This window comes from Neomonachus schauinslandi, chromosome 13, assembly GCF_002201575.2.
Source record: "Neomonachus schauinslandi chromosome 13, ASM220157v2, whole genome shotgun sequence".
Classification (NCBI taxonomy): Eukaryota; Metazoa; Chordata; class Mammalia; order Carnivora; family Phocidae; genus Neomonachus; species Neomonachus schauinslandi.
Genome location: NC_058415.1, coordinates 31,614,242 through 31,631,062, shown reverse-complemented (window position 1 = coordinate 31,631,062; position 16,821 = coordinate 31,614,242). Strand labels below are relative to the sequence as shown.

The 16,821-nt window shown below is 39.8% G+C and overlaps 1 protein-coding gene across 1 annotated transcript in view; it reads right to left on the bottom strand.

The window, feature by feature from the left end:
• Positions 1-15,195, bottom strand: part of UHRF2 (ubiquitin like with PHD and ring finger domains 2) — a 93,315-nt gene extending 78,120 nt beyond the window's left edge. Inside the window, exons 1-2 of the mRNA XM_021682408.1 lie at positions 14,909-15,195; positions 9,052-9,285 (exon numbers count right to left, since the gene is read on the bottom strand). Coding sequence (XP_021538083.1) covers positions 9,052-9,285; positions 14,909-15,061 — 387 coding nt within the window. The 5' untranslated portion in view covers positions 15,062-15,195. The remainder of the gene's footprint in view (positions 1-9,051; positions 9,286-14,908) is intronic.
• Between the last annotated feature and the right edge of the window lie 1,626 nt (positions 15,196-16,821).

Here is a 16,821-nt window from a genome sequence, read left to right as displayed (position 1 = left end):
TTTGCCTAGGGGAAACAAAAGCAAAAATAAACTATCGAGACTACATCAAAATAAAAGTTTCTGTACAGCAAAGGAAACATCAACTCAAAGGCAACCTACTGAATGGGAGAAGATATTTGCAATGACATATCCAATAAAGGATTAGTATCCAAAATATATAAAGAACTGATACAACACAATATCCAAAAACCTAATAATCCAGTTAAAAAATGGCAGAAGACATGAATAGACATGTCTGCAAAAAAGACATACAGATGGCCAACAGACCAATGAAAAGATGCTCAACATCATTAATCATTAGGGAAATGCAAATCAAAACTACAAGGAGACACCACCTCACACCTGTCAGAATGGCTGAGATCAAAACCACAAGAAGCACCAAGTGTTGGTGAGGATGTGGAGAAAAAGGAACCCTTTTACACTATTGGTGGGAATGCAAACTGGTGCAGCCACTGTGGAAAACAGTACAAGCTTCCTCAAAAGAATAAAAATAGAACTACCCTATGATCAAGTATTCACACTACTGGATATTTACCTGAACAATACAAAAACACTAATTTGAAAGGTTTTATGCACCCCTATGTTTATAGCAGCTTTACAATAGACAAATTATAGCAGCCCAAGTGTTCCTCGGTAATTGATAAATGACTGGAGAGGTACATGTGTGTACACACACACACACACAAACACACACACAGGAATATTATTCAGCCATAAAAAAAAGACTGAAATCTTGCCATTTGCAACAATCATGTATTACGCTAAGTGAAATAAACCAGTTAGAGAAAAGAAACACCATACGATTCCACTCATATGCATATGTGGAATTTAAGAAAATAAAGGGAAAAAGAGAAACCATGAAACAGACTTACTGCACACCTGAAGCTGATGTAACTGTTAACCATACTGGAAGTAAAATAAAAACTTTAAAAAACTGAAATATCTAAATCTCTCTATATTTAATAAATAAATTGAATTCTTAAATAAAAACCATCCTTCCACCACAGGGGGGAGGGGGACTCACAGACAAGTTGTTTACTGTCTCTTTCTATCTAGAAAGAGGTAGTCTATCCTTAGCCAGCAAGTACCTCCCCCAAAGATGTCAAATCATAAAAGATACAGGAAAACAAATTAATGGGGGAGGAGTGTTTGAACTGAAGTTATGAGATGGAGTTAAAAACAAACCCAATCACATAAATGTTAGCTGAAGAGCTGGATTTATTCATATAAAAAAATATAGCCACATTTAGAGAAGAATCTTCCATATCCAAGCAGGTGAATTAAAAAAAAAAAAAGTATGGGAGGCAAGGAGAAATCATTAAAAAATGAAATACCAACAAATACTGGAGAACTTACTATATCAGGTATACCTCTAAGCACTTTATATGTTCCATTTAAAACACACCAGCTCTCTCATTTAAGAACCAGCTCCTAACTTAGGTTAAAACACCCACACCCACACTCACCACCACCACCACCATCACCACCAAAAACCCCACACCAGCTTTGCAGATAAAACCTAGGTTTAAGTTTGTGTTTATCATCTACTTGGTATAACCTTGAACAAATTATTTAACCTGTCTCAGCCTCAGCTTCTTTATAAATATACTTTGCTGTGTATTAAGAGATTAGTTGACTAAATCCACATGATGTGTCAACCTAGCAAGCATAGGCACAAATCAAACTGTCTTCTTCCACTAAGTATCAATATGTACAATTTTAAGACTCATTAAATCTCAGTATAGTCTTAACACCATAGTCTTCTTAGTAAAGATATTAGCAATTTACTGTTATATATATTACCTCCTTTAATAACTACAATACAAAGTCCTTATTTTCCAATGAGGTACAAAAGGAAATACAGTCCTCAGGAGATATACACAGCTGGAAGTGGGAACTAAGCTGAGAAAGATTTCTCTGACTTTGAACATGACTCTCATTTCATCATATTTTTTCTAAAATTTACAAATCAAAATACAATGTGGTTCCATTTATATAAAGCTAACAAAATAAGGGATACACACATGGATTAAAGGTAATTAAGAGGTTGTTAAAGGGTAATGATAGGATCAAGTTAATAAAAAGTGAAGAAATGACTACTTAGAACTTTGGGTACTGGGGCGCCTGGGTGGCTCAGTCGTTAAGCATCTGTCTTCAGCTCAGGTCATGATCCCAGGGTCCTGGGATCGAGCCCTACACCGGGCTCCCTGCTCAGAGGGAAGCCTGCTTCTCCCTCTCCCACTCCCCCTGCTTGTGTTCCCTCTCTCGCTGTGTGTGTCTGTCAAATAAATAAATAAATAATATCTTAAAAAAAAAAAAAGTTTGGGTATTAGTTATAACTAAGGAGGAAGGAGTAATAATCAAGAGGGGGCCCATGGGAAGTTCCTGGGGTACTGCTTTGCATTTCCTAATTTGGTGGTATTTACATTGACTTCCTATTTCACTAAGCTCTACTTTTTTGTATTGTCTATTACGTTTCATAATCAAAAGGGTTCAAAATCAAGAAGCACAGTTGCACTGTATTACAAAAGAATAGGAGATATTAAAATATCCATGACTTCTACTTGGTAATTGAGAAGTTTCCCCTTTCTTTTATTTCCTATAATGAACATCAGAATATATGTAAAAAGTTTATCTAAAAAAGTTAACTTATCTAAACTCTAAAGCTTTATTATCCTCATTCTAAAGTTTGGACCAAGATGACAGTATTTCAACAGTAGGATCTATTGTGAGTCATTCAAAGCTTCCACATCCAAAAATCAGAATTAAACTCTATTTAGATATCAAAAGTCCACCTTGTTTGAGAAAATTACCTCCCAGAGACCATGGAAACGGATGTACCCAGACTTTGCACAATCTTCCACAGGCTCTCCGAGTGTGATAATGATATATCTAGTTTCTTACAACATATGAAAAGATAACTGAGCAACATTTGGTCAGTTTCAGACATCAAATAGGGCAAAACAAGAATGATGGTGGACAAGAACTTCAGTTTAAAACTTTTTTTAATAGGAAAAATAAATTATTTAAAAAATTAAATTAAAAATAAAATTAAAAAAACTATTTAAAAAATACAAATGTTAAAAAAAAAAATGTTTAAATGTTTACCTATGACAGTTCTGAGAAATACTGACTTGAAAATTTAACTTTTTGTATCCACTTTCATGAGGTCCAAGGAAAATTTTAGGCAAAAGGAAAAGCCCCGAATCTGTTTGCTCATCCATAAAGCAATTTTAATTATAGAAAGCCCTATGTCTATAAAAGGAAAATCTTCAAAAGCATAAGTGACATAAGCTTTTCCTTTCCTTAAACAGGAAGAATTCAAGATAAAGGCAAAAAACAAAAGAAAAAAAAACTTCCCAATTTTAGTGATCTAGGAACAAATTAAATTTTGATATACTATTCAGAGACTTGCTCAAAGGAAAATATTCACAACAAATCAACTTAAAGTAGCAGCTTCTAAGTGTTTTCAGGTTAGCCAAAGGTTAAGTTTTAATAGCTAGTAAGATTCTGTGAAAGCAGGGGGCAATATCATTTGTTTATCCTTCCATCTCTAATATCTAGTACAAATATATATGAGATAACCAAATATTCATCCAATGGATGAATTATCCAGAAATAAGCACTTCTATGTTTTAAAAAAAAAAAAAAAAAATCAGGGGCACCTGGGTGGCTCTGTTGGTTAAGCGTCTGCCTTTGGCTCAGGTCATGATCTCAGAGTCCTGGGATTGAGGCCTGCCTTGGGCTTCCTGCTCAGTGGGGAGTGTGCTTCTCCCGCTCTCCCCCTCTGTGCACTCGCACGCACGCTCTCTCAAAAAATAAAAATCAGTGAAATTTCAAATACCTATGCCCATTACTGAGCTTCACCAAAAAGAGCAAATAAATCTATTAGCCTCTTCAACTAAAAGGTTAAATGCAGCTCTGATTAAACATTACAAACAACAGTATAGCCTTCTGAGAGTTTAAGTTCCAGATTTCATGTGTGTTTCAAAATGAGGAAAGGAAGACAATATAAAACTTAATACATTTGTACAAATGGGAAGAAGTGGATTGGAATTTGAAAGCAAGTCTGATGACAAAGCTAAATTTCTTAATCTCTATGCTATATATTAATAGCAGATATAAGGGTTTTTTAAAAAGTGAGGTATTAGAGAGGTGACTGGCCAACAAGTCAGTAAAGCATGTGACTCTTGATCTTGGGGTTGTGAGTTAAAGCCCCACACTGGGTGTAGAGCTTACTTTAAAAACAAAATAAAACAGGGGTACCTCACTGGCTCAGTCGGTTAAGCACCCGACTCTTGATTTCAGCTTGAGTTTTGATCCCAGGGTAGTGAGTTCAGGCCTGCTGAGCTCCATGCTGGGCATGGAGCCTACTTAAAAAAAAACAAAACAACCCAACAACAACAAAAAACACTATGTCCTATAAATAAAATCCTCTTTAAAAAGAAACAAAAACAGGAGTGCCTGGGTGACACAGTCGGTTAAGCATCCGCCTTCGGTTCAGGTTGTGATCCACGGGTCCTGGGATCAAGCCCTGTGTCAAGCTCCCTGCTCAGCAGTGAGTCTGCTTCTCCCTTTGCCCCTCCCCTTGGCTCATGCATGCTCTCTCTCTCTCTCTCTCTCAAATACAGTCTTTTAAAAAACAAAAACAAACATTTAAAAAAAAGTTAGGTACTAGAAGTAGTTGATAGTCAAAGTACTAACACTGAAAAAAAGCACAGATCTGCTGAGAGTAGTTTATCATGCTTTTTTGCATTAGGTTGGAGACGTGGCAGGGTACTGAGAAATATGCTCAACAGAATTTTTTTTTTTTTTATGGATTTGAGAGCGAGAGAAAGCACTCACAAGCCCCTGAGCGGGGGCTTGGGGGAGAGGGAGAGAATCTCATGCGAATTCTGCGATGAGTGCAGAGCCCAATGCAGGGAGTGAGACCATGACTCTGAGATGAAACCAAAAGTCAGACTGCTTAACTGACTGAGCCACCCAGGCATCCCTGTTAAACAGGAAGAATTTAAGTTGACTAGAACTGCTTAACCTTAAGCTCAGACCTACGGATACATATATAAATTGGCCCTCTTTGAAAACAAATGCATGCCTTCACTGCCCAAAACATTAAGTCAAAAGTAGCAGCTTCTGAATTATTGCCCTTAACCAAAAAGTTAAAATAATGTAAGCTTAACATACAGATGGCTATACACTTATATAGATACATGGATATACAGGAATTCCTATATAAATGTGTGTATACACACACACACACACACACACACCCCTCCTTAGTCTGTCAGCTGAGGGCCCTAAAAGCAATGATACTCTAGTAGCAAGGAACATACCTAGACCCTAGATCTTGCTTTCTAATACCATTCTCCAATTAAAAGAATCAAGGCTCCTTAAGAAATGGGTTGATTCCAGGACCGGGGCAAGAAATAACTGAGATGAGCCTGGTGCATCTTCTAATGCCAGAAAGAAAGTGCTTTAACAAAAGCACAAAAAAACCCCACAATAACGGAGGTATATCAAAGGGACACAGGGGGAAAATATCCCTACTGATATGAATGACTAACTGAATAAATGGGGGAAAAGAGACAAGTCTCCCAGGTACCAGAATTCTCAATACATTTTGTAGACAATCTACCCTCAAGAAGTGGTTTGTAACTAACCCATCTCCTTATGTGTGGGCTGCATATAGGGACTTCATCTCAAAGAATAAAGTATGAAAAAGGGGTAGGGGAAGAGTAACCTCACAGGGAAGAAACTTGACAAATGCTACCTCATCAGCCAGGTGATTAAGGTTCACATCAACAGTATAATAAGTTACTACTGATGTAAAAACCTAAGGTTTAGCCCATAGGATGTTGGTAGTTTGTATACTAGATAGAATGTGATAAAAATAGCACTTTACCTCTGTGGTCTTCCTCCAAAAAAATATGTAAATCCAGTCTAATGATGAGGAAAACAAGATGAATCCTAATAGAAGGGTATTTTACAAAATTTCTGACCAGTACTCCTCGAAACTATCAAGGTCTTCAAAAACAGTCAGTCTGAAAAACTGTCACAGCCAAGAGGAACAACTATTTAGTATAGCACTAATGTAAATATAATGTGGTATCCTAGATGAGATTCTGGAATAGAAAAAGGATGTTAGATAAAAGCTAAGGAGATATGGTTCATTTATAACTAATGTATCATATTAAGGTAAAATATTAGTTAACAGGGCAAACCAGTATGGGATATATGGGAAATGTAGTATCTTCCCAATCATGCTATAAATCTAAAATTGTTCTAAAACAAGTTTATTTAGAAAACAACAGAGCGGCGCCTGGGTGGCTCAGTCTGTTAAGTGTCTGCCTTCGGCTCAGGTCATAATCGTGGAGTCCTGGGATGGAGCCCCACATAGGGCTCCCTGCTCAGCAGGGAGTCTACTTCTCCCTCTGCCCCTCAACCCACTCTTACACACTCTCAAATAAAATCTTAAGGAAAAAAAAAAAAAACAACATAGAAAATACTGGTTAATTCAGAGGGATGATATCAACAGGTGATGCAGACAATATGGAAAGTGGGCATTCAATATTAAGAATTCTAAGTTTTGGGGCACCTGGGTGACTCAGTCAGAGGTCTATGTTTGGCTCAGGTCACGATCCTGGGGTCCTGGGATGGAGCCCCACGTGGGGCTCCCTGCTCAGTAGGGAGCCTGCTTCTCCCTCTCCCTCCCACTCCCCACTTACGCTTGCTCCGATCTCAAATCTTAAAAAATTCTAAATTTTGACTACATAAAAAGCATTGTTTTAGCTGATATAAGTCTTGCCCATATCATGTAAATTTATTCCCAAACTTTAATTTTTTTTATCATAAATTTTCTTCTTTTACTAAATGATTGTAGCAAGGAAAGCTATTAGTATTTAAAGAACTACCTTACTGATTGCTCATAATGCTCTAATATGTTTATCTTCTTAGACTTTGCAGATATCCATAAATAACTTTGCCTTCTCCAATATTTACACTTTGTTGTTCTCCTGCCTATCTCCATCATGTAGAAAGATGTTAAGTAACAGCATTAACTGGCTTCCTTGTCTGGCTCCTGTCTTTAATGGGAATGCTTCTGGCTTTTCCCCACCAATAAGCATGATGCTAGTATGGTTTAAAATATTCATCTATTCCATCTGTTCCACTTACAAAGCATTTTTTAAAAAATCAGAAATGGATCTGTTTTTTAGATTAGATCATTTGGGTTTTTTGGCTTATTACTATGATGAATTATATTAATATTACTATATTGGGGTTTGGGTAAAATGGGTGAGGGGTTGACTGGTAATGGATGGTAACTAGACTTACGGTGGTGATCACCTTGTAGTGTATCAAATTATAAAGCTGTAAACCTGAATTTTAGAAGGCAAATGATAGTTATATACCTGAAACTTCTATATATTTAAAAAAAAAAAAAATCCAAATAATGAACTATCCCACTTCTTGACAAACCATCCTTGGTCAAGATATTCTGTTCTTTTAACACAGTTATAATTTTATCTGTTAAATATAATTTTAGTTTTACATCAATATGTAATGATACTGGGGTACTTTTTGCTCTATTTTAGTATCAGTGTTATATTAAATTTAAAAAACAATGGGAAGTTTTTTTTTGAATTGTGGGTCAATTTAGATAATTATCTATTCTTTACAGGTTTAAGGTAATTCATCAGGGTAGCCATCTAGGCCAGGTAGTTTTGACATATAGCTCTTGGCCAGTTTTCTTGATTCTATACGTATGGATTTATTTCCATTTTTCCTTAGATCAAAAATTATCTCTATTTGCATTTTCTTAATTTACCTCAGCTACTAATTTTTAATTTTTAGCCTTAAAAATGCTCTGAAAAATTGAGTCTTGGTCCCAATTTGTCCCAACCAGTAAGAGTTAAGAAAAAACAGTTTTAAGGATAGGAGAGGATGAAACAAAACTGTCATTCAATTTTTCTACAAAATTTATTAGAATTTGAAAAAGTTGATATATGTATTGACCCTTGTATCTACCAACTGCATTTCTATACGTAGGCAAACAAATCACAGTTTTAAAAGATAACCATTTATAATAGCATTAAAAATGCAGCCACTAGAAATAAGATATGTAGAGAAAACTGATAAAGCTATAAAAAAGATCTAAGTTAGTGGAGACATCTATCATGTCCATGGATGAAGGACTCAACATTGTAAAGTTGTCAATTCTCCAAGCTATTCTATAGATACAATCCCCATCAAATCCTCTATTACTTATCTGTAGAGTCTGACAAGCTAATTCTAAAATTTTTACATGCAAGGTTAAAAGCCAAACACCAAGACACCCTTAAATATGAACAGATTTGGGAGATGTGGGATAGGGAGGTAACAGTCTACTAGGCTACAGTACTTAGAATAGCAAGCGTAGGGATACACAAGCAGACCAACAGAACATACTGGAGAGCAATTTGGCAATATCCTATGAGTGAACCAGCACTTCCATTTCTAGGTAACAATTCCTAAAGAAATTCTAGAACAGTGAACCAGGATACACAAAGAAGGTTCAAAACAGGTGAAAGTGGGAAAAGCCCAAATTTATCTATTAATCATTGATTAAATATATGTTAATATATATGTTAATGAGAATCAAAGCTGAGAAAAAGAATTCCGTTATATAAACTTCAAATATAGGCAAAACAAAACATTTTTTAGAGATAACAAAAGTAACACTAAAACAAAAAAGATCAGAATAGAATAAGTAGTTTACCCCTTAAGGAGAAAGGGAGATAACGTTCTGGTAGTGGCTTTAAAAAGGAATTGGCATTATTCTACTTATCCTCAGTGGAATCACACAGGTTTTTCCTTTATATTTTTTAGGTTGTACGTACACGTTTTATACATTTATCTACATATTGCACAATTTTCAAAGACTTTCAGAAGTTAAAATATCAACAGCTCAGTCTTTACTTTCAAATGACAATCAATCTTCACTTATTTGCAACATACTAAAGAGAACAGACATCTCTATTTTCACAACTATCAAGTCTAAAGAAGACAACATACCTTATACAGCCCAATGCCAGGATCAATAAGAAAATCACAAGTTGATGTAGACGGCTGACTAGAAGGTCCCACCCTTGGGGTTTTCTTTACTTTAGGTGGGCTATTAGAACAGGGTTTGGCCTGTACATCAATCTGTTTAGATGTGCTAGGAAGATCAGGGTCTGGGCGAACTAGTAGCTGAATTATGTCATTCAGTCCAACATCATAGTCAAATAAAGTATATCCATTTTCCAACTGGAAAAAAAGGATAAAAAAAGATTAAAATGCTTCTCTCAGAACTTGCTCTTTCCACATCTTTAGTCACCCCAAATGTCCTAGCCAAATTATTAAAATTCACAGCAATGCAATTTAGTGATCCTGAAACCATTCCTATTACTTTATGGCCTCTGATGGCAGCAGCATCTCAGGACCTCAATAAATTGTGGAGAATCATTCCATATTAGCTATCAGGAACACAGATAGCCACTGAAACCAAAAATGTATCATTGCTTACATGACTTCAACATGTAGGCAGAAAAACCCTAGGTTTCTCACCAAGTTTTATTTAAATTAACAGTACCTCAATCCACTGCAAGAAAGGTGAATTTTGAAGGTGAGTGGTTTTATGACCTTGTGTTCATTAAAACATTTAACAATTTTGTGTTTCTGAAGCACTGTAATTTTTTTTAAAAAATCAAGCAGAAAATAATTAAAGCAGGAATTACAAGTCTTGTTCATGCTATTCCACTTGTCTAAAGTTCTCTAATTCTATCCATTTGTAAAGGTTGTCAAGTTGTACATGAAAAGTCTTCCAGGATGAATAATGAATAAACTATCTTGCAACTTACCCATATTTTGGTAAGGTCTCTGCAATGGATTAAATAGTGACAACCCCTCCTCCCCATTATATTAAAGTCCTAATCCCAAATATCAGCATGTGAGTATCTGGAAATAGGGTCTTTAAAGCAGTAATCAAGTTAAAATTAGGTCAAATTGGGTGGGCCCTAAACCACTATTTGACATCCTTGTGAAAGGTGTAAATTTGGACCACAGAAGATGTGAACGCAGCCAGGTGACTAGAGCAATGTATCTACAAACCAAGGAATTTACAAAGGATTGCTAGCAACACTAGAAGCTGAAGGAAATAAGGAAGGATTCTCTATTAGAACCATCAGAGAGAACATGGCCCTGCTAATACTTTTAATTCAGACTCACAGCCTCTGGAAACAGGAGACAATATATTTCTAATGTTTTAAGCCACCTAGGTTTTGGTGGCTTTGTTACAGAAACCCTTGAAAACTAAGTCTCCATTTTGTTTCTTTATAAAATTCAGTTGGCCATTTTACCATGATACAGTAAGAAAACCAAACTCCATGAAAATCAAAACTATCATTTCCCCAGAAACATTACCAGTTTAATCACTGTTCATTTTTCCCCCCTTTGTATATAATACCCGTCCTCATTCTCAATTCCCTAACACAGGTAGACCGTATTTCCAAAGTTCACCAAAGGGAAGAATGAGTTTGTCCTTAAATGATAAACTAATATGCTAAATAATTTTAATTCAAGTGGTCCCAAAACACATCTAGCAAAATCCTACACATTATATTCACAATTTTAACTACAATAAGGGATCAAACAATTCACAAATTTCCCACAGGGAAATTAGACAATATCTCACAGGTTGGTTTACATGCTTATTCCAAATAAGCCTAAGGAGTTTCCCAAATCAATAAGCAGGTAAGCCCTTACAGGGATTAGAGATTAATATTGCTTACCTTATTAAAAAAACAAAACAAAAGCACAACTCCCACCTAATCCTCAACTCCTGGAGAAAAATTCAAGAGCCCCCCCCCCAAAAAAACCTATACATTCACATCTTTATTTTGACATTCTCCAATAGCCCTTTCCCCCAAAAAAGGTAAGCCCATACTAGTTCTGAACTGTTGAAAAAGTACAACTTGATTATAAACATGCAACTGTTGCACATTATGAGTGTCTAAGTGGACGATAAAAACAAACTCTTAACAGTATAGAACATGCAAAACAAAAAGCCCAGTAATACAATATGCAAATTAACTGAAAGGACATTTCCCAAAATGAAGAAAGCTGTTTCAGTGGTAAAATAATTGGAAATTCAAAGTGCTTCCATAATTTCCCTTTAAAATCTGAGGCACAAGAGTCAGAGGCACAGCGGGGACATTCTTATACTCAATCCCTCTAACAAGTTTCTACTAAGTAATTGGTCAAAATAATATAAGCTGCTTCAAATGGTATTTGGTTTGAAAGGAACAGCAATGTCTTAAGTTAGGAAAACACTAAGCATACCATGACATGAGGCCCTATTGTAGAAGTTAGGCCCACATTAACATGTAACTTTTCCTTCAATTATTCATGCTTGCTAGGACAGCCACTTTTACCCAGATTATCTACTTCTTCCCTAACTCATAGGTATTCTTCCAGTTTTCCTAAAATAGTGATTACTATCTATTGCATAATAACTTCCACACAGCTAGGCTTTTGTGAAGAATGTTGGAATGAACTGTTACTTGAAAAGTAGTGAAGTTCACCCAAATTTAACGAAAGTACAGACTGGAAGTTATTGTCACTTATGTTGTACCTCAAGTGGAGAAGGGATTGAGTCACTTAGAAATCACAAACACCCATGAGTTTCAGGCATGTAACTATAGTCCATCGAGGTCTCACAGCTGAAAATGTTTGGGAACTGCCATCCTAGAAGACGGGAGCACAGTATTTAAAATACTAGAGGGGCAAGAATGGCCTTAGAGTGTTTTTTGCCAGGCTTCAGTCCTGCATCTGTATTGGGTTGAAGAAAGAGATTCCAGGTAATAGCAAGAATTGCAACAGTGATGCAAAAAGTAAAACTAGGAAGCAAACACCAACTGGCAATGGCTGAGAAGGCAGTGAGAAAAGTCATTCCCAAGGAGTTACTGGTAACTTAATGCCCTGGACCTGCATCCCTTAACAATTTTCATGTATCTTTCACGTCATCTATATAATATAGATATGACACACACTTTCTCTCTCCCCTTTAAATAGGCAAATGCTTTTACTTTGTGTTCCGTGTAAAAATAAAGAGTCCAGGGCCAAAAGGGTACTACTAAGTTTTCCTTCAGCTCTGGTTCATGTCCCACCTACAGTGGTATAAACAAAAGAATGAGAGGAAGTGACAGAATCCTTTCAAAGTAGAAAAACCTCTGGATTCTCAAAATATTTAGAGATCCATCAACATAACTCTTCCTTAAAGACCTAATCCCCAGGATGCAGGCTCAACCTCCCAGAGTAATATCCAAGTAAGGTTACCCTACTCTAACCAGAACTTCTATAGCCCTGAATTGCTGCCCTCTATTTGGACCCTCAAAAGTGGAGTCAATTACACAATTACTCCGCTTTTCAAATTTAATTCGCTGAGATCACCTGAGGACTTCGTTAAAAATACAGATTCTACTTCAATAGGCGTGAGGCTCCCAGGTGAAGCTAATGCTGCAGGTCCTGCTGATTCAGGGACCATACTTTGAATAGTAAGAAATTAGGAGACTGACATTCTTCAACATCCATTTTCAAACTCTGGTGGCCATGAGAATCTCCCATGGGGTCTTGTTAAATTCAACCACTTGCAATTCTGGGGTTAGCTGAGCACCTATAATAAATATCCACAAGTGTTGTGGATATTTCTTTCTTGCCTATACCTTACCAAAGACTAAAAGCAGCAAACCTAACATAAAAGACACTGTAAATTTGTTTTTATTTATGACATTTTTCACTACATAGCAGTAAAGGGGTGCTTTTCAAATAAGCACAAAGGCATTTTATAGGCTAGGGGCAGCCCTGTGATGCCAATCCAGTAGTTGTCGGTTATAGATCTACTACTCTGTCCATGGACTGTGAATTCCAAAGAGTAAGAGAGAATGGAGGGAATAATCACTGCCATGGCTACTCCTCGGCTCACAAAGAAGTATACACAGCTGAAGCAGTGTCTTCCTTCTGTCTTCAACTCAATGGGGCACCAAAGGTCCATTTTTCATCCCTACTGGTTTATCACTGAGCTGAAGAAATCAAAGTAGTGAGTTATCAACTCTCCTGGGGGAAGAGGTACAAAAGGGTAATTATCCTCAACATGTTTTCCCTAAACCCGGAATGAGTTTCCTGGTTTACTGGAAGTCTACTTTGTTGACCTGAATTTAACTCAATTTCTACTTTTTCCTCAAGACAGCCAGGTGCCATGTTTTCTTTTAGTATATTTGATCATTAGACTTTAGGAGTGTTTCCCAGGTACATATTCTCATGCTTCATTTCTATCTCTTGTGAAGTCACCAAAGTATCCCAGCAATTCATGTACTCTTATATCCCTAGCTAAAAAATAGTAAATAGTATCTTTTGACCAAAAGATAAAAAGGTATCAGTCACTAGAGGTATAGCAATATAAATTTAGGTAGTGTTTAACACATATGATTTCAAAAGCAAAGTATACAGTATAATTGAACACCTGTTTTTACAAGTCAAACAGTAAAGGATCAATATAAAGCAGCTTCAAACACCTATCAAAGATGCTATCACTTATTTAAAAACAAGTTAAAATAAACCCTGGCTCTTTCTCTCTCAGAGTATAATCTCTGGCAGCAAAGTAAAATTGACTCCACTTTTGAGGGTCCAAATAGAGGGCAGCAAAGTAAAATTTCTGGGCAGTTTTTGAAGCTAAGCCTATGAAGGGAAGAAAAATACTCCTTTCAAATCCTTTGTGGCTATAGGAAAACGCTACTTCCACCAAATCAAAGAGCTACATTTACTCCAAACCACAGAACTGAAGCCAAACTGTGGTCTATCCAACTGGAGAATGCCACCTTTTTGGGGGGGGGGGGGCGGAGAGACAAAATTGGGTAGGCTTGGGTCTCTAGGTATAGATTTCTCCGGTAAGAAAAATCTTCAATAGGCCAGAGCATGGCCATACCATACAACTACCAGAGACACCCACAGACACCCTCACTGCCAAACCACTTTCAGCCTTCAAGTATGTAACGCTGGCTATGCTCCAGTTGCTGTTTTAAAAGCTTGTGTGAGGGGGACTACATCAGAAGGTGAGAAGCAAAAAGAGCAAAACAGTCTTTCATACTCCTTTCCATTCTGGGAATAATCCCCCTTTCTTGCCTATACCTGGGAGTTTAAACCCGATTCCGAATTCCATCAATAGCTCGTTCCTTCAGCCCAAGTCTCTAATCTTCAAGACAGATTCCAATTCTAGAAGAGGAGCCAGAAGTTTTGTAAACCCTTCGAATCTTCAGTGTGTTCAAATCCCTTCACAGTGAAGAGTCAGCCTAGGGTTCTTGAGCCTAAGAGGAAGCGAGTTCTAAGTTTCCCTCCTCCTATTTGGGAGGCGGGAGCGCAGAGGAGCCACGGAAGCAATGCGAGCCGTTAGCCGGTCAGCGGGGCCGGGAGCCGGAGCCGTCGGCCCTCCCCACTAGCACTCTGGCATGGCCGCCAGAGCCTGCTGCCCTCCCCGCCTCCAGGGGCGCCGACCCCGCAGAGCGCGGGAAGCTAGGGAACCCAGGCGCTCCGGCGGGCTGTGCCAGAGGCTACTGACCGGCTGAGAAAGGGGGGTGAGGTCTCTGCGCTCTGGGTGCCTCCGCCGCTGACCCTGCCAGGCGCACCTGCACTTTAGGGCTCGTAGGGACCCCGCTGCGCCCCCTCGGCGGGGCCTGGGCCTGCACTCTGAGCCTCGCGGGCTGCCCACCCGAAGTGGAGCCAGGTGCTCTCTGCGCGCGGCGCACCAAGCTCTCGGGCCCGCCCAACCTACGCGTTCTGGCGGCGCCCTGCAGCCCGCTCCCCGAGCTTCCCGAAAGGTGCCGTGGGCTCGCCTCACCTGCTTGCCCCGGTAGAAGAGGCGCTGGCACTCGGGCCGCACGTCGAACAGCGCCCATACCCGCTCGCGCAGCTCCTCAATTGTGGCTTTGCGAGACACGTCCTCAATGGTGCGCGTCTGGGAGCCGTCGATGGTGCGAACCTGAATCCACATCTTGGCGCCGGGAGAGGGGGCTGGCCCGGCTTTGTCTCCCCCTGCGTTCCGGACGCCGCGCCCCGCCCGGCCCGCTTCCCCAGCGGCTCCGGCTCTCCGCGGGCGGCGGGCGAGCGCGCACACAAATGAGGGAAACCGACCAGACGCCGGGACCCCACAAGCGGCGGCGACTCCGAACTCGCACGCCTGCCCAGCCGGGCTGAGAAGAAAAGGAAACCGGAACCCGTCGCAGGGGCCGCCACTACCGCAGACCCCCACCTCACAAGTAGGAAGAAGCCTTGTCTGCGCGGCGCGGAGTGTTTACTTATAGAGCTCTAGCTCCCACATGGAGGTCACGGCGCCAACCCGGATCTCGCGAGATCGACGGCCGGCTCCGCCTTAAAGAGGAAGCAGCGGGGGTGGGGAGGCGCGGAGGAGAAGGCTACAGACCCGAGAGAACTAAAATGGGCGGGGGCGGGGAGGGCGGGGTGGAGGGGCGGGGCTGCGGAGAGCCGTTACTTGCCGCTTCTACTGCACCTGGGCCCTGGAAACGCCCTCTAGTCTTCGGGTTTCGCGCGGTTACAAAGCCCACCGCATGGGTTCCCGTTTTAGTGTTGGTTTTGGGACCCAGGGGGCTAGCGACTCCTCAGGCCTAAGCGGTTACGGTTTCTGTGGTCTCAAAAACACATCCAAAAAAAGCAACTCTGACGTGCGCTTGTATGATCATGAAAATGGGGGTACGGGCGGGCGCGTCCTAAATTTCTGAGAAAGCACATAAGGAAGTGAGCCTGCTCCACGGCGCCCAGCCGAACACGGCCCGACCCGCGGCGTGGCGGGGCCCGCCGCCCGGGAAAGGACCCATGACCCTTCTGCTTCGCGAACTTCCTACTGGGCCCGAATTTGCCGCCGGGCCCGAATGCTGTCTGCGCGCGGAAACCTGCTTCCTGTGGTTTCCCGCGGCTGGGTCAAGGTGGAGGCTTCAGGTCGCAGGCCGCTGGTCCCGCTGGTATCGCCCTCTCTGATCCAACGCGCTCAGGCCTGGACCTTTGGCCACAGAGGTTTTGGTGTTGCCACCTGGAGCGCCGCTCGCCAGAATCGGACGTTTCTGATTGTGGACCTTCCTTGTCAGTGCGCCTTTGTCCTAAGGGATTGAAGGGTCATGGAAAACACTTATAAAGGATGCAGAACTACACAACTCAGAAGAAAAAACTCCGAAGATCCTACCAGGAATAAATTCTCAGAAATAGGCCCAATGCGGGATTACCTAACAGTGGGTTTATTTAAAATGAAAATGTCTTCATAAGAAGGAAGAGAACATATGAAAGTAGAGCTATATAGAGGGACATAGCTATAAAATAATATATATAACAAAATTTGGACTTTATATTTGCCATAATCCATGACTTGACTATTCAGACTGGTGCTAATTATTACCATAAAGGTAGAGCAGCAATTTTGTAATAACCGATTCAAATAATTACAAGTCTGGCGAAGTCCAGAAGTAGCATAAAAAAAAAGGATGGTCCAACATGGAAGAGACAGAAAAAATGGAATACTTCCACATATTTTGGGTCTCTGCTCTTCCTGAAAATTTTACATTCACTTATATCTTCTAAATATAATTCATCTTATCTGCTCCTGATTTAAGTACAGCAAATATTGAATATTCATTACATGTGTGAATGAGATGATGGAGATATGTAAAGCACGCTTCTAACCTGCCCCAGTAAGGAATAGCTATTTGCTATTATAAGAACGTGCTATTATACCCTTGTGAAGAC